This window comes from Pseudophryne corroboree, chromosome 3 (assembly GCF_028390025.1).
Source record: "Pseudophryne corroboree isolate aPseCor3 chromosome 3, aPseCor3.hap2, whole genome shotgun sequence".
Taxonomy (NCBI): Eukaryota; Metazoa; Chordata; class Amphibia; order Anura; family Myobatrachidae; genus Pseudophryne; species Pseudophryne corroboree.
In genome coordinates, this window is record NC_086446.1 from 364,495,574 (window position 1) to 364,514,022 (window position 18,449).

Below are 18,449 nucleotides of genomic sequence, written 5' to 3' on the forward strand. Positions count from 1 at the left end.
CCTCCAACTAAAGATGCTCTGTGCAAAGCAGACGGTAGTGCTAGCTGAGTTTCCACACATTCCAACATTTCTCAGATGCTATGACCGAGGCATGGAAGACACCTACTAAAAAACGTACGGTTCCTAAAAAAGCTAAGATCCTTCTACCCATTACCCACATCAGATTGTGCAAATTGGGAGAATCCACCTTTGATTAAAAGTTCCATTCTGCCTATTCCAACTGCATCCTCTCTTAAGGAACTACTGGATAGACAACTGCATATGTGCCTCAAATCTCTGTACCCCCTTACAGGAGCAACAGCCAGACCGGCTATGGCTACGACCTGGGTGGCTATCGCCATAGAGACTTGGGCCAATAACCTGAAACACAGTTTCATGTCTAATCCCACTAAGGACCAATTGTCTCTGCTTGCTTATATCAGAGATGCGGCCTATTATATTGGTAAAGCAGCTTTGGACACTGTTCTGTTATCCTATATGGCTTTTGCTGTTTCCATTGCAGCTTGCCGAATTCTGTAGCTCCGCTCATGGAAGGCAGAATCAGATGACAAGGAGGCCCTGAAAGCCCTACCATTTGTTGGCAAACTCCTGTTTGGACCATAACTGGACAAGATTGTAGAGAAACTGGCAACCTCTAAAACAGCTTGCCTACCTTGAGAATCCTCAGTGCGGCCTCAGACTTTGTACTTTTACTAGTGCTACTAGATATCCTGCTACCAAGCCAGAGGACAAATCCTCAGCCTGAAGGGGCACACCATCCCCTGGGGAATCCCAGGGTGGGAGGCCAACTTCTTCAGTTCGCCCACACATGGCGTCAAGTCACAACCGATGCCTGGGTGCAAGAAGGGGTCTCAGATGGGCATGCCAGATGGGTATGCTCATTGCTTCCTAAAGCATCTTCCCAGACAATACTTACTTAACACTGCGACACCAGACCTTGGCAAAGTGCAGGCACTGAATGGAGTCGTTCACTCCTTGCAACTGTAGGGGGTCATTATCCCTGTTCCACGGCCTCAACAGGGCCAGTGATTCTATTCTACACTCTTTTTGGTTCAGAAATTAAATCAGTAGTACCATCCCAATTTGATTCTAAAGTTGTTGAACAAGTACCTCAAGGTCTCCAAGTTCCATATGGCAAAAACCTCTGATCCATTGTCCCGGCTATGTGACCTGGGGATTATATTGTCTCCAGGATATACAGGATGCATACCTTCATGTACTGTACCTATAGCACCCTGTCATCAACAATATCTTCGATTTGCTGTCCTACACCAGCATTTACAATTCCAGGCCCTACCCTTCGGACTGTCTACTGCTCCCTGGGTGTTCACCAAGCTCATGGTAGTGATGGTGGCCCATCTCCGATGGCAGGTCATTTGGATATTGCCTTACTTATATGACATCTTTTTTCTGGTGTAGTCTCCAGTGGTGCTAGAATGTCACCTTTGGCTGACAATGTCATTCTTTCAGAACTGTAGATGGGTAATCAATTGGGCCAAATATTCACTTATCCCATCTCAAGGGATGCTACACCTCGGAGCACTACTGAATGCCAGTGTACAATGTATCTCCCTTCCTCCGAACAAGATTGCAGCATTGCAGTTGTGCATCTAAAACCTACTTCACAATCTATCGGCGGGATGTAATGCTGCCCGAGTCTGGTGGCAGTGCGGGATGCCGAACAAACTCAAATGTTTTTCTAAAGGGACAATCACTTACATGGCATGGTTTTACCTTGTAAGTGGTTGCCCCTTTAAAAAAACATTTGAGTTCGGCCAGCATCCCACATGGCCGCTGAACTCGGGCAGCGTTACATCCCACCGCATGGGTCTCATGTGTGTGTTTGTGGGTGTGTGTGGGGTGTTAGAATTAGAACACTATAGTACAAAGTACTATTAGCCGCTTCATTAACACACATAGGTAGCTTACCCAAAAACCATACATCTGGCATTTGATTCACCTTAAATTTTGCAGACAGGGATGATTTGCTGAGGCATGTCCATCATGGCATGAACCAGGATAGCCAGTAACAAAACTCATGAATTTAAGTTTCATTTTATCATCCAACAAAAGTGTCAGATATTGTTTTATGCTGCTATCTATTGCACATTCATGGACTAGGTATGATGCCCATTTGTATAAAAATGTGCAGTATTCAACTCATGAAGCTGCTGACGTTGCTCTGATTAATGCTCCTGGGTTCTCTCAGTCAGGTGGTGGTTTGCATACTGCAGATAGGTGCAGAACATACCATAACATTGGACAGCCATTATTACTACAGCCACAATGCTCCACATGCTTTTGGGTACTTTAAAAAGTCATCAAAAGCAATTTCATACCAATAGAATGGTGTTAAGAAGCTCTAATCGAATGTATAACATTATTCAATTTATTTGGGAATTTGAATTGCGATTAAGAGTTCAGTTTAGAGTTTGATTTCAAATTAAATGTTAGTAAATTAGGGGTTTCTATTTTGGTCTACGGGAAAACATTGACGTTTTTCAGAAATTCAATTTTGACTTGGATTTGAGTTGAATTTGGTTTTAGAATCAATTTGACATTCAATTTTGCCTTCAGTAAATGTCTTCAATCAAAATTGAATGGGAATCGAATGCCAAATCCCTAGAAAATCAAAATCGAACTTTAGTAAATTTTGCCCCAGGCCTCTACAGTACCTTATCCTCACTGTTGGAATGGTCTACTAACTCTGCTCAAATCCCAGACCTTGATCCTTTCTCAGTCTCATGGTGGCTCCACAAACCCAACCTGGACATGTGGATCCCTCTCATGATGGATCCACATGTCCAACCTGGACAAGGGCCGGCCAATCTGGACTTTGCCCTGTACCCTCCTCACCATTGATGCCAGCCTCCAAGAGTTAGGATCTGTCACAGGCAGTCATTACTTTCAGTGTCGCTTGTCTCTAATAGAGGGGGATCTCCTGAACAATGTACTGGAACTTTGGGTGGTTTACCGTGCTCTTCAAGTGGCTCAGGTTCTGTTACGGGGTTCTCGAGTTCATAACCAGTCAGACAATGCCACTGCAGTGGCTTATAGAAATTGACAAGGTGGCACACGCAGTGTGGCAGTGATACAGGAGGTAATTTAGATTCTTGTCTGGGCAGAACACCACCTTCCAGCCATCTCCGCAATATTCATTCCGGGAATCCTCAACTGGGAAGCAGACTTTCTCAGTCAACAAGATATTCATGACAGATGGTCTCTACATCCAAATTATTTTTTTAGAGTCTAGAAGACAAATGGTGTCTCCCAAAAGTTTATCTCATTGCCTCCAGAGACACAACCAGAAGGTGCCAGCATACAGGGCCAGGACACGAGATCCAGAAGCAAGCTCCGTAGATGAGCTCACAGTCCTTTGGCCCTTTCCTCTGACCTATCTCTTCCCTCCACTGTCTCTCCTTCTAAGAGTACTTCAGAAGTTCAAGGAGGATGGCAGCACACTCGTACTGGTAGCTCTAGCATGGCCTAGACACCATTGGTTCACAGATCTGCATGATCTTTCCATAGACGAGCCATTCCCTATGCCTCTTCACCCAGACCTGCTCTCTCAGGGGCCCTGCCTCCATCTGGACCTACCTTACCTGTCTAGGACGGCGTGGCTCTTGAGAATCCCTAAGGGGAAAATCTTCTTAAGTGCGATGGATCAAACTTTGCATCAAACTCGGAAACCAGCATCAGCCCACATATATCACCAGATCTGGTACTCATATTTTCAGTGGTATGCTCAGCATAATTATGAATCTAAAGTTCTCAGGATCCCTAGACTTTTAGCCTTTTTACAGGCCATGGATCTTCGCCTGGTCTTCGCCTGGCTCTCTGAAGGTCCAGGTCTCAACTCTGTCCATCTGGTTTCAGAAGAGACTGGCTCCCTTGCCTGATGTGTGTACCTTCCTCCAGGGGGTACTCTGGATACAGCCTCCATTCATTCATCTGGTAGCTCTGTGGGATCTGTCCTTGGTTCTTTGGGCCTTACAACAGACTCCCTTTGAACCCTTGGAGACGGTGGACCTCAAGTGGTTCACTGCTAAAACTCTTTTTCTCCTGGCTATAGCGTCAGCCAGAAGAGCCTCTGACTTGGGAGCTCTCTCCTGTTGCTCCCCCCTTTTTGATACTCTGCCAGGACCAGGTGGTCCTTCGTGAATACCTACCTAACGTAGTGTCTAAATTCCATATTGATGAACCAATTGTGGTACCGTCCTTCCAGGAACCTGTTCTTTCACAAGAGGAAGCCTTGTTGAATGTGGTCCATGCTCTAAGGATCTACGTAGACTGTACTAGTTCAACAAGAAAGATGGATTCATTGTTCATCCTTTATAGATTCCATTAGTGGGGCTGGTCTGCCAATAACCAAACTTTAGCACATTGGCTCTGCATGACCATCTCACTGCAGGCTAATCTTACTATTCTAAGTACAGAGTCTACTCATTCTACTCACTCTGTGGGTCCTTTGTGGGTCGCTCACCATGGAGCATCTGCTAAACAATAATGCAAGGCTGCTATGTGTACTTCTGCACACACATTTCTTAGGTTCTATGCCTTTGATACGTTTGCCTCTCAGGATACAACCTTTGGTCCCCATGTCCTCCTTTCAGCTTGGGAGCATTCCATTCCCATTACAACTGTGTTGGGACAGCCCAACGTTAACCCTGTGGAGACCATAGACCCCGAAGAAGAAAAGAAAGCGTTATGGTAAAACTTACCTTCATTAACTCTTTTTCTTTGAGGTCCATGGGATCCACAGGGCACCAACCCTGATGCACCTAGCTTTAATGAGTTGATTTTGCAATCACCAGTTCCCTTCTCTTCTCAGTGAGTATGTGATTTTTTTGTGTGTATCATCCTTCCTTCTCTCCTCTCTCCAGCTCATGCTTTGGGCTTGTTAACTAAAACTGAAGTGCTTGAGCTTGGGGGCAGGGTATGAGGGGAGAGGAGCCTAATGCATTATGGGAGGCTCACAAGCTTTGCTGTTCAGTGCCAGTCCTAGTCACCCTCAGCCATACCCAAGGTTAACCCTATGAAATCCATGGACCTAGAAGAAAAACAATTAATAAAGGCAAGTTTTACCATAACTCTCATCTTTTGTTATTGGAGATCTAATATAGTGGTATTTGTTTGTGACGTTTTAAAATTTTACATGATTGTAACTTTTTTATTGACACTGATGTCAATATTCAGGGAAAATATACAGGTTCTATGCTTTTGTATGATTGAATTGATGATTTAAATACTGTAGATATATATTATTAAATCAGCAGACTACTTAAAGCTAAACTCCCTTTCCATCTCTCCCTCACTCCATTAACAACATTAACACCCCCCCCCCCGACAAACAGAGCGGACAGAGCTGATGGGCAGGTTCTCCCCTTCAGAACCCCATTGGCTGCCTTTTATTTATGTGCACTACAGGCACATCTCTGCTCTCTTGGCCTGCTCTATCTCAGTCCTTATTGACTGATACATTGAGGAGGCTTGGCCGTCATCCGGTGATGTCCCTGAAGGCTCAGCTGCGCTTCCTCCCAGCATCAGTGACCGTGAGGAGAGATGAATCCAGCAGGGACAACAGATGTGCCTGTAGCGCACTGCTAAACTGGCAGCACAATTTAGGTGCAGGGCGAGGGCTGGGCCCCGGATATGGCCCCATAGCTGTCGAACCACCTGAACCTATTGTAGCTAAGCCCTTGATTGCATCTAACCGTGTATAAGGTCAACATCCCTACCATGCATATATGTTAATAATGTTAATTTACCTTTTTCAGGTTTCCTATGCAGTTTTGTTCTCAGATAAACCCACCGTGAGTACGGAAATAAAGAATATTAGTTATACCACCTTGTCAGATGAGGAGCTTTTAATTTTCAACAGAATGTCTGACATGATTCCTACAATTAAGTTCAACAATTTTAACTACACAACAAGTGCTAAGAAGAGTAAAGCCACCATTTTTAATCCAAGAGAGATATACTGCATTGGTGAAAAGTTAATTGTCCAAATTGACATGTTTGATCATTTGGGCAATAAGAAAGTATATGGTGGTGACTTCATAAAAGCAAGAATCTTTACACCAAATCTTAATGCCGGGGCATCAGGGAGGGTTGAAGATTTTAACAATGGATCATATCATGTTCATTTCACTCTATTTTGGCAAGGAAAAGTCTTTATCTCCTTGGTACTTTACCATCCAAGTGAAGGTGTTTCAGCACTATGGAGAGCAAGGAACAAGGACTATGGCCTCATATACTTTTTAGGTACCTTTGTCAATGGTAGCCAACAAGTCAAGAGTGATTGTGGATTTCAACTCAAATTCAAGAAAGAAGTATGTGAATATAGACATGAACATGACAAGGAATGGTTTTATTGCACAAAGCCAGAGATGTTCCATTGTGAGTCATTAATAATGCTCCAGTCCTACAACAGAGATGTGTCATACCTTACTGAGCCCGAGAAAACTTTGTTTAAAAGGTAAATAAATTGACATTTTCCTACAGTTCTGTAAAATAAAATGTTTCATAAGATAAGGCATTTAAAATTGAATTGATTGAATTCATTTGCTTGCACATGTCCTACTGCAAATTTTTTCTATACATCTTATTACCTGTTTGCTAACTTCTGTCTTCATTTCTTCTATCTTGTGCTTTTCATTTTATTTTTGTCACCTTTGTAATATAGTGCATTTCACTTAAAGTTCTTTAAGTCCTTTTGGAGAAACAGGCAGTTTTTATATACCATGCCTTTGGTTCAAAGTAAAACCTACTGTTACTCAAGTAACTGAGTACAATTTGGTTGAATGCAGAGAGCACTGGAGAGCTGTGTGGCAGCAGATGTCACAATAAATAAACGCCTGATGAATTAAATATATGTGATACCCCAAAGTGGTAAGGTTGCTAAAATGTGATGCGCGTACCTTTGGGGGAAGTCTTTTATTAGCAACAGCTTTTCACTGTACAACATTCCAGCAAAGACGCAAGGATTCCCCAGACACAGAGAGGTGAAACACAGTTCAGGTACAATATAATAACAATATTTATTCCTCATCTGGTGCAATAATAAAACCCATTACAGTTGGGTAATAAAGAACAGTTACTTATAAGGCAGTAAAATATTGAAGAAAAAAAAGTACATTCAGATATTGACTTGAATAAGTGTTTTTTGCTCAAAACGCTTTGGAAACTGACAGGAAGTTTACTGACTGGTGTAGTGGAGCCTGATCCAGAGACTTGTCATGAAGGAGGTTGAGATTCTGGTGTATCTATACTTATACAATCTACATGCTCCTAAGTCACAATGAATCTGATAAAGACTACATTTTTTACCCTGCTTGACTAAAAGTTGTTAGAGTTATGTAACTTATTTTATTAGTTTTACATTTGGAAATAAATTAATGAAATGGTTTACACTAGTTTGGATTAAGGGCCTAATTCAGCTTCAGTTGCAAAATTGCAAAATCTCAAATCTGGCAATTATCGGCAGACTGTGCATGTGCTGTGAAAGCATTGCATGTGCGCAAAGGTTAAATGGCGATCGAAATTTAATAAATTGCGATTGCATTGAGATTGATAGGAAGAGACCGTTTGTGGGTGTTAACATGGTGTTTGTAGGGAGTGGTTGAACAAACGCAAGGGAATCTTGGCTGTTTTCGGGGCATGTATATCACATCAGTTGCAATGGTGTAACGGCATTGTCATTATTTTGAGTAACCCTGGCTCAACCGCAATTGTCGATGGTTCTCTATTTCTGCGTATGCATCAAAATTCTGCAACTGCATATACAATCTTGTGATTGCATCAGAGGGCATCTTTCACCTTTCTGGGTGGCTCTTCACATGCAGAAGCAGGATTGAGGAAATCAAAATTTTTGTCTCAATTGTGAACCAAGAAGAATGAGGTCCTTATTTCCATGTTTCGTGTGTATGGCAATACCTCTAATTTATTTGACTGAAGCATATGGGATGGAGTTTATGCTGGAATTTTAAGGGAAGTGCTGTTTTTTTTATATATGTAGCCCAGATAAATAAAACAATATTAAAATATAGAGACAAGTGTGACTTATAAATACAAATATGTATATAACTTTAATGATAGTGTGCTATATGATATTGTTATAATGTACACACATGCATAGATATATTGAACAAGAAAGTATGGATATGCAACGCAGGGAACAGGAGAACTTTCTAGAGCGGGGGTGTCTCGAGGAATGGGACTTTTTCACTGCTGGGAAGGGAGCGTGAGCCAGCAGAAACGGACTACATACGGGACCCGAAGTAACGGCTGAAAAAGACAGTTGGTGCGAGCGGCAGTGCTGAGAGAGAGCACAGCAGCAGCAGCATATCAGGCGGATAGAGAAAGAGGGATACGTGGAGACACCACCGGCGGTGGTGGTATTGAAGGAGAAGAGAACGGCAGCGGCAGCAGCGGTACAGTAAGGTCAGGTATCTGACAGGCATCCGTAGCAACGCACCTGCAGAGGAGGTCGGTGAGGTAATTGTGCTCAGTGCCCGTGTCCCTGAACTACACGTCAGATAAGTCAGGACTAGTGTGGAGGAAGAGAGTCGGGGGAGTACTTACATATACACATTGACTGACACTAAAGAGAGAGGCGGAGAAGAGGGGAGGATCAAAGGATAAAGTACATAAATAGGGGACCAGATTATAGTTAATACCTGGTAGCCCAATTCATAGCCCTCTATGCACGGGGAAAGGCTGCTAATGGTGATAGCAGTGGAGAAGTAGTTTTGCCTCGTATTTGGATATGGCACTCTGAACATTTACATATTGAATGTGATACCATTAGTACAGGGAGACTGAGCGGTATACACACATGCATTACTGGAAGTCATATCAGGAGGAAGAGGACTAAGTCATTTATGAGCTGCAGCCTAAATATACAGATGTTAATAAGTTATTGTCTACTCAGAGTAGAAAGAGAGCACTACTCCCTCCCGACTGTTCACAGGTCGATAGGAAAGGGAGTATGATGGACATTAATGCTCAGTGTCAGTGAAACCAACCCCTCAGGGTACAAGGATCTCCTCCCCCCCTGCCAGAAATTATATGGATGGACGAGGGGTGTGCCACTTTAGCAAAACCACTCTCCGAGCCGCGTGAGGTAGAAACACAACGCACCTATATTGATACCCCCTTCTAGCGAATAGACGCCACTATACCCCTGACCCACCAAGTAGTCATTTGACTAAGACAATTTGAACTATATGACCTTGGAAGCCCAATGGTAAAGTACTCCCTGAAAGAGTGTCCTTAATTGGCCTTAGCGACAAAGTAATCACTACCATCATCAGTCTGCTGACTACAAGAGGTGATCGTTTTGCTTACTAGTGTACCGCAGAGGAAATATCACAGCTATACTACTGGAGATAGTTAAGTTGAGCAGAAGACTGATGGATAATACAAATAAACCAAGACTACCAGGTAAATCAGAACACTGTTAGAGTGTGAACTAATTTACCAGGGCCCCAACAGTGCACTAAATAACTCTGAGTACCCGGGTCACTCATATATATGGTATTATTATTATTTTGTTTTTTTTGTATTGCATGCAAATCTGTTTGTATAGGCCCATAGAGAGGGATTAGCGGGGAAAACCCTACTGCATGTTATTGTGTGTTTCATAAGAGTTATTGGTCATATGCTATTCATTTGCAACATAATAAAACCTGTTATACTTACCATCACTGAGTCGAAGTGAAAGAAGGATCCAAAGAACCTAGAGGGAAAAGGAGAGAAAGGTATAAGGTATGCTAGTGTATATAAATAGCACAACATACTGATCATACATACATACACTAGCTAACGGCAGGGCTTACCCAAACAAGCCCGGGTTTACAAATTGGTTTGGGTGAAGGCACAAGATATTCATAGTTATTTTCACTTAACGGTAACCCCCAGACAACTATCAGCTTAGAGAGAAGGGGTTACAAAGTGGAGGCATTGCTGAGATGGGTAGAGCAGCGCTGGTAGAACCCAGATAGTTGATCAAGCATCACTTCTGTAACTATTAAGTACCATGGAAACGTTGACTGGAGATAGCACTTATACATGGTGTTAAAAAAAGAGACCAGTCCTAGGAGATGTATGGGAGTATGGGGGGACTTTGAAGTTTATTCAGTAGAAGAGGTACTGAGCCGGATCAGCACTCTATATGGAGTCACTAGACCAAAGATAGTGGACAAACTGAGAGGAGATTTTGGAGGAATGGTGGCTGTATTGATAGAAATGGAGAAGGAACCAGATACCAGTTTAATCCCACCAATGATGATGGCTGATGAGGAAACAGGAAAGAAATGGAGTATTGTATGGCCGGTCAGGAAAGAGGAGGGAGTAATGGACACTCATGTTTTAGGAGTCCCAGTAGCTTCGGGCCAGGGAAATGGGGACACTAATATGACCGGAGGACAATTTGAGACAATAGTGGATAGGGTAGTATCACAGTTAGAGCGATGGCACTACGAAGGAAGCTATGGGAGGCTAAGGATCTTCTCGGGCATTGTGCCTGTACCTACAGGAGAAGAAACTTATGAAGACTGGAAGGAGGCTGCTGTGCAACAGGCTGAGGAGTGGCAGTGTCCTGATCAAATAAAACGTCAACGAGTTGTAGAGAACTTAAGAGGGCCGGCCATGGGGATAGTCCAGGCGGCTAGACAGAGTAATCCAAATGCTACCCTGGAGACCTATTTAGATGCCTTAGATTATACTTATGGCACCCTGGAAGATGTGGTAGACCTTAAGTCCAGGCTATACCACACTTTCCAAGAATCTGGAGAAAAACTGAGCTCGTATGTAATAAGAGTAGATAAATTACTATATAAAATTGTTGATAAAGGAGGAATAAGTAAGGAAGAAGTAGACAAGAGTCGTATGAAACAACTTTCTCTAACGTCCTAAGTGGATGCTGGGGACTCCATAAAGACCATGGGGAATAGCGGCTCCGCAGGAGACTGGGCACATCTAAAGAAAGCTTTAGGACTATCTGGTGTGCACTGGCTCCTCCCCCTATGACCCTCCTCCAAGCCTCAGTTAGATCTCTGTGCCCGAACGAGAAGGGTGCACACTAGGGGCTCTCCTGAGCTTCTTAGTGAAAGTTTTAGATTAGGTTTTTTATTTTAAGTGAGACCTGCTGGCAACAGGCTCACTGCATCGAGGGACTAAGGGGAGAAGAAGCGAACTCACCTGCGTGCAGAGTGGATTGGGCTTCTTAGGCTACTGGACATTAGCTCCAGAGGGACGATCACAGGCCCAGCTTGGATGGATCCCAGAGCCGCGCCGCCGGCCCCCTTACAGAGCCAGAAGGCAGAAGAGGTCCGGAAAATCGGCGGCAGAAGACGTCCTGTCTTCAACAAGGTAGCGCACAGCACTGCAGCTGTGCGCCATTGCTCTCAGCACACTTCACACTTCGGTCACTGAGGGTGCAGGGCGCTGGGGGGGGCGCCCTGAGACGCAATAAAAACACCTTGGATGGCAAAAAAATGCATCACATATAGCTCCTGGGCTATATGGATGCATTTAACCCCTGCCAGAATCCATAAAAAAGCAGGAGAAAAGTCCGCGAAAAAGGGGCGGAGCCTATCTCCTCAGCACACTGGCGCCATTTTCCCTCACAGCTCCGTTGGAGGGAAGCTCCCTGTCTCTCCCCTGCAGTCACTACACTACAGAAAGGGTTAAAAAAAGAGAGGGGGGCACTAATTAGGCGCAGTATTAACTATACAGCAGCTATAAGGGGAAAAACACTTATATAAGGTTATCCCTGTATATATATAGCGCTCTGGTGTGTGCTGGCAAACTCTCCCTCTGTCTCCCCAAAGGGCTAGTGGGGTCATGTCCTCTATCAGAGCATTCCCTGTGTGTGTGCTGTATGTCGGTACTTTTGTGTCGACATGTATGAGGAGAAAAATTATGTGGAGACGGAGCAGATTGCCTGTAATAGTGATGTCACCCCCTAGGGGGTCGACACCTGAGTGGATGAACTGTTGGAAGGAATTACGTGACAGTGTCAGCTCTGTATAAAAGACAGTGGTTGACATGAGACAGCCGGCTACTCAGCTTGTGCCTGTCCAGACGTCTCATAGGCCGTCAGGGGCTCTAAAGCGCCCGTTACCTCAGATGGCAGATATAGACGCCGACACGGATACTGACTCCAGTGTCGACGATGAAGAGACGAATGTGACTTCCAGTAGGGCCACACGTTACATGATTGAGGCAATGAAAAATGTTTTACACATTTCTGATAATACGAGTACCACCAAAAAAGGGGTATTATGTTCGGTGAGGAAAAACTACCTGTAGTTTTCCTGAATCTGAGAAATTAAATGAGGTGTGTGATGATGCGTGGGTTTCCCCCGATAACAACGGATAATTTCTAAAATGTTATTGGCATTATATCCTTTCCCGCCAGAGGTTAGGGTGCGTTGGGAAACACCCCCTAGGGGGGATAAAGCGCTCACACGCTTGTAAGGGCTCTACCTTCGCCTGAGATGGCCGCCCTTAAGGATCCTGCTGATAGAAAGCAGGAGGGTATCCTAAAAGGTATTTACACACATACTGGTGTTATACTGCGACCAGCAATCGCCTCAGCCTGGATGTGCAGTGCTGGGTTGGCGTGGTCGGATTCCCAGACTGAAAATATTGATACCCTAGATAGGGACAGTATATTTTTGCCTATAGAGCATTTAAAAGATGCATTTTTATATATGCGTGATGCACAGCGGAATATTTGCCGACTGGCATCAAGTCTAAGCTCGTTGTCCATTTCTACCAGTAGAGGGTTATGGACACGTCAGTGGTCAGGTGATGCGTATTCCAAACGGCATTTGGAAGTATTGCTTTATTAAGGGAGGAGTTATTTGGGGTCGGTCTTTCAGACCTCGTGGCCACGGCAACAGCTGGGAATTCCACGTTTGTACCCCAGGTCGCCTCTCAACATGAGAAGACGCCGTATTATCAGGCGCAGTCTTTTCGTGGACAAGCGGGCAAAAGGTTCCTCATTTCTGCCCCGTGACAGAGGGAGAGGAAAAAGGCTGCAGAAATCAGCCAGTTCCCAGGAACAGAAACCCTCTCCCGCCTCTGCCAAGCCCTCAGTATACGCTGGGGCTTTACAAGCAGAATCAGGCACGGTGGGGGGCCCGTCTCAATGAATTTCAGCGCGCAGTGGGCTCACTCGCAAGTAGACCCCTGGATCCTTCAGGTGATATCTCAGGGGTACAAATTAGAATTCGAGACGTCTCCCCCTCGCCGTTTCCTAAAGTCGGCTTTACCGATGTCTCCTTCTGACAGGGAGACAGTTTTGGAAGCCATTCACAAGCTGTATTCCCAGCAGGTGATAATCAAGATACCCCTCCTGCAACAGGGAACGGGGTATTATTCCACACTGTTGTGGTACCGAAGCCGGACGGCTCGGTGAGACCGATTCTAAATCTAAAATCTTTGAACACTTACGTACAGAGGTTCAAATTCAAGATTGAGTCACTCAGAGCAGTGATTGCGAACCTGGAAGAAGGGGACTACATGATGTCTCGGGACATCAAGGATGCTTACCTTCATGTCAAAATTTACCCTTCTCACCAAGGATACCTCAGGTTTATGGTACAGAACTGTCACTATCAGTTCAGACGCTGCCGTATGGATGGTACACGGCACCCCGGGTCTTTACCAAGGTAATGGCCGAAATTATGATATTCCTTCGAAGGAAGTGAATTTTAGTTATCCCTTCCTTGGACAATTCCCTGATAAGGGTAAGATCCAGGGAACAGTTGGAGGTCGGTGTAGCACTATCTCAGGTAGTGTTGCGGCAGCACGATTGGATTCTCAATATTCCAAAATCGCACCTGGTTCCGACGACGTGTCTTCTGTTCCTAGGGATGATCCTGGACACAGTCCAGAAAAAGGTGTTTCTCCCGGAGGAGAAAGCCAGGGAGTTATCCGAGCTAGTCAGGAACCTCCTAAAACCGAGCCAAGTCTCAGTGCATCAATGCACAAGGGTTCTGGGTAAAATGGTGGCTTCCTACGAAGCAATCCCATTCGGCAGATTCCACGCAAGAACTTTCCAGTGGGACCTGCTGGACAAATGGTCCGGATCGCATCTTCAGATGCATCAGCGGATAACCCTGTCACCAAGGACAAGGGTGTCCCTCCTGTGGTGGTTGCAGAGTGCTCATCTTCTAGAGGGCCGCAGATTAGGCATTCAGGACTGGGTCCTGGTGACCACTGATGCCAGCCTGCGAGGCTGGGGAGCAGTCACACAGGGAAGGAATATCCAGGGCTTATGGTCAAGCCTGGAGACATCACTTCACATAAATATCCTGAAGCTAAGGGACATTTACAATGCTCTAAGCTTAGCAAGACCTCTGCTTCAAGGTCAGCCGGTGTTGATCCATTCGGACAACATCACGGCAGTCACCCACGTAAACAGACAGGGTGGCACAAGAAGCAGGAGGGCAATGGCAGAAGCTGCAAGGATTCTTCGCTGGGCGGAAAATCATGTGATAGCACTGTCAGCAGTGTTCATTCCGGGAGTGGACAACTGGGAAGCAGACTTCCTCAGCACGACCTCCACCCGGGAGAGTGGGGGCTTCACCCAGAAGTCTTCCACATGATTAAAAACTCGACAAGGTATTGCGCCAGGTCCAGGGACCCTCAGGCAATAAGCTGTAGACGCTCTGGTAACACCGTGGGTGTACCAGTCAGGGTATGTGTTCCCTCCTCTGCCTCTCATACCCAAGGTACTGAGATTGATAAGATGGAGAGGAGTAAGCACTATATTCGTGGTTCCGGATTGGCCAAGAAGGACTTGGTAACCGGAACTTCAAGAGATGCTCACGGAGGATCCGTGGCCTCTACCTCTAAGAAGGGACCTGCTCCAGCAAGGACCCTGTCTGTTCCAAGACTTACCGCGGCTGCGTTTGACGGCATGGCGGTTGAACGCCGGATCCTGAAGGAAAAAAGGCATTCCGGATGAAGTCATCCCTATCCTGATCAAAGCCAGGAAGGATGTAACCGCAAAAACATTATCACCGCAATTGGCGAAAATATGTTGCGTGGTGCGAGGCCAGTAAGGCCCGACGGAGGAAATTCAACTGGGTCGATTCCTACATTTCCTGCAAACAGGAGTGTCTATGGGCCTGAAATTGGGGTCCATTAAGGTTCAAATTTCGGCCCTGTCAATTTTCTTCCAAAAAGAACTAGCTTCAGTCCCTGAAGTTCAGACGTTTGTAAAAGGGGTACTGCATATACAGCCTCCTTTTGTGCCTCCAGTGGCACTTTGGGATCTCAATGTAGTTTTGGGTTCCAAAAGTCACATTGGTTTGAACCACTTAAATCTGTGGAGTTAAAATATCTCACATGGAAAGTGGTCATGCTGTTGGCCCTGGCCTGGGCCAGGCGCGTATCAGAATTGGCGGCTTTATCCTGAAAAAGCCCTTATCTGATTTTCCATTCGGACAGGGCGGAATTGAGGACTCGTCCTCAGTTTCTCCCCAAGGTGGTTTCAGCGTCTCACCTGAACCAACCTATTGGTGGTGCCTGCGGCTACTAGGGACTTGGAGGCCTCCAAGTTGCTAGACGTTGTCAGTGCCCTAAAAATATATGTTTCCAGGACGGCTGGAGTCAGGAAATCTGACTCGCTGTTTATCCTGTGTGCACCCAACAAGCTGGGTGCTCCTGCTTCTAAGCAGACTATTGCTCGTTGGATTTGTAGTACAATTCAGCTTGCACATTCTGTGGCAGGCCTGCCACAGCCAAAAATCTGTAAATGCCCACTCCACAAGGAAGGTGGGCTCATCTTGGGCGGCTGCCCGAGGGGTCTCGGCTTTACAACTTTGCCGAGCAGCTACTTGGTCAGGAGCAAATACGTTTGTAAAATTCTACAAAATTGATATCCTGGCTGAGGAGGACCTGGAGTTCTCTCATTTGGTGCTGCAGAGTCATCCGCACTCTCCCGCCCGTTTGGGAGCTTTGGTATAATCCCCATGGTCCTTACGGAGTCCCCAGCATCCACTTAGGACGTTAGAGAAAATAAGAATTTACTTACCGATAATTCTATTTCTCATAGTCCGTAGTGGATGCTGGACGCCCATCCCAAGTGCGGATTGTCTGCAATACTTGTACATAGTTATTGTTACAAAAATCGGGTTATTATTGTTGTGAGCCATCTTTCAGAGGCTCCTCTGTTATCATGCTGTTAACTGGGTTCAGATCACAGGTTATACGGTGTGATTGGTGTGGCTGGTATGAGTCTTACCCGGGATTCAAAATCCTTCCTTATTGTGTACGCTCGTCCGGGCACAGTATCCTAACTGAGGCTTGGAGGAGGGTCATAGGGGGAGGAGCCAGTGCACACCAGATAGTCCTAAAGCTTTCTTTAGTTGTGCCCAGTCTCCTGCGGAGCCGCTATTCCCCATGGTCCTTACGGAGTCCCCAGCATCCACTACGGACTATGAGAAATAGAATTATCGGTAAGTAAATTCTTATTTTTACAAGGAGCATTGACAACAGATTCGGTGGCACAAAAACTGAGATGTTCTGGGGCAAAAGAACCCCCACCAACTTTTAATGAGTTATTGAAAGAAGCAAAGCAGGAGGAGGCACTCATAGAGATGAGGGAGCGGGCCATCAAAAAGGTTAAGGTAGTGCAATCCACAACTGAGACTAATTTATTGGAAGATAAAATCCTAAAACTGATAGAAGAACAGAATAAAAAAATAGACCAGTTTATAACCACCCAGAGTACCAACGCCTCTTCACAGAATGCTGCTTCCGACGTGGGTATTAGGGATACAGGAAGGAGAAATAACTTTACCACCAGAGGATGTTTTAAGTGTGGGAGGATAGGCCATAGAGCTTTCGAGTGCAACCTCAACCGCAATGTATCCCGGACAACCAACACCAATGCTAATAGAGAAGATACCAGCCAGGGAAACAGGCGAGGGAGACCTGCGGACCACACAGGCCTCCTAGAAGTCGGATGCTGTGCAATGGGGAACACGTGGTGGAACGGGGACCTACCCGAAGGACTAATGGGAAATGCTCCAATTATGGCGGCTAGGATAAATGGGCATCACTGTACGATCCTAATTGATAGTGGTTCCCAAGTCTCTATAATATTTGAGAACTGGTACCGAAACAATATCCCTGATGTCCCAATCCAACCATTGTCAGGATTGGTTATATGGGGCCTTAGTGTGGAAAAATATCCATACTTGGGGTATGTGGAAATAACAATGGAACTTCAACAAAGGGAAGGAGAAGAGAGTGAGAGTTCATGTGTGCCCCTGATTACACTGGTTTGCCCGGAAGTCCCCCCAGGAAGAACCGAACCCCATGTAATTATTGGGACTAACACTAGAATATACCCTATTCTAGTAGAATGGCTAAAACAGGACAGTGAACGTGCTGATCTGCCTTCCTATTCTTACAGTGTAAATCCCGAGGAAAAGCCAATGGAGAGTACTGGTGAATTCGATGTATGCTTTGTTGGAAGTGAACTTACAGCTGAAGAGAGGAATGGCTTGGTCAAGGAACTGGATTGTCGAAGGCAAGCTTTCTCCACTGGAGAGTGGGATCTAGGAATGGCTAAAGGGGTGGAACACCATATAAAGTTAACGGATGACACTCCTTTTGCGAGCGGTCATGACGAATAGCGCCAGCTGACTTTGAGGACGTGAGAAGACACTTGAAGGGGTTATTAGAAAACCAGGTGATAATTGAATCTAAGAGCCCATATGCTTCCCCCATAGTCATCGCTAGGAAAAAGAACGGGAATATTCGGATGTGTATCGACTATAGAACGCTGAACCAAAGGACAGTGACCGATCAATGGGGGTAATTCCAAGTTGATCGCAGCAGGAAATTTTTTACCAGTTGGGCAAAACCATGTGCACTGCAGGAGGGGCAGATATAACATGTGCAGAGAGAGCTAGATTTGGGTGTGGTATGTTCAATCTGCAATCTAAATTGCAGTGTAAAAATAAAGCAGCCAGTATTTACCCTGCACAGAAACAATATAACCCACCCAAATCTAACTCTCTCTGCAAATGTTATATCTGCCCCCTCTGCAGTGCACATGGTTTTGCCCAACTGCTAAAAAATTTCCTGCTGCGATCAACTTGGAATTACCCCCAATATACGGTACCCCGAATAGATGAGGCTCTAGACTGTTTGCAGGGAAGTGTTCTATTCTCAGTCCTTGACCTAAGGAATGGTTATTATCAGATACCAATGTGCCCAGAGGACCGAGATAAAACCGCTTTTATATGCCCACTGGGATTTTACGAATTTCTCCAAATGCCACAGGAAGTGAAAGGGGCCCCAGCGACTTTTCAGAGGACAATGGAGAAGATTATCGGTGATATGAATTACCGAGAAGTGTTGGTGTATCTGGACGATATAATCGTATTTGGAGCCACACTTGAAGAACACAACCGTCG

General features: G+C 45.2%; 1 protein-coding gene across 1 annotated transcript in view; it reads left to right on the plus strand.

Moving 5' to 3' along the window:
- The first annotated feature begins 312 nt into the window (after window positions 1-312).
- The window catches only part of LOC135057283 (NXPE family member 4-like), a 118,346-nt gene continuing 100,209 nt past the window's right edge, over window positions 313-18,449 (plus strand). Inside the window, exons 1-3 of the mRNA XM_063963173.1 lie at window positions 313-442; window positions 3,247-3,464; window positions 5,778-6,478. Of these exons, the coding sequence (XP_063819243.1) occupies window positions 313-442; window positions 3,247-3,464; window positions 5,778-6,478 (1,049 nt within the window). The remainder of the gene's footprint in view (window positions 443-3,246; window positions 3,465-5,777; window positions 6,479-18,449) is intronic.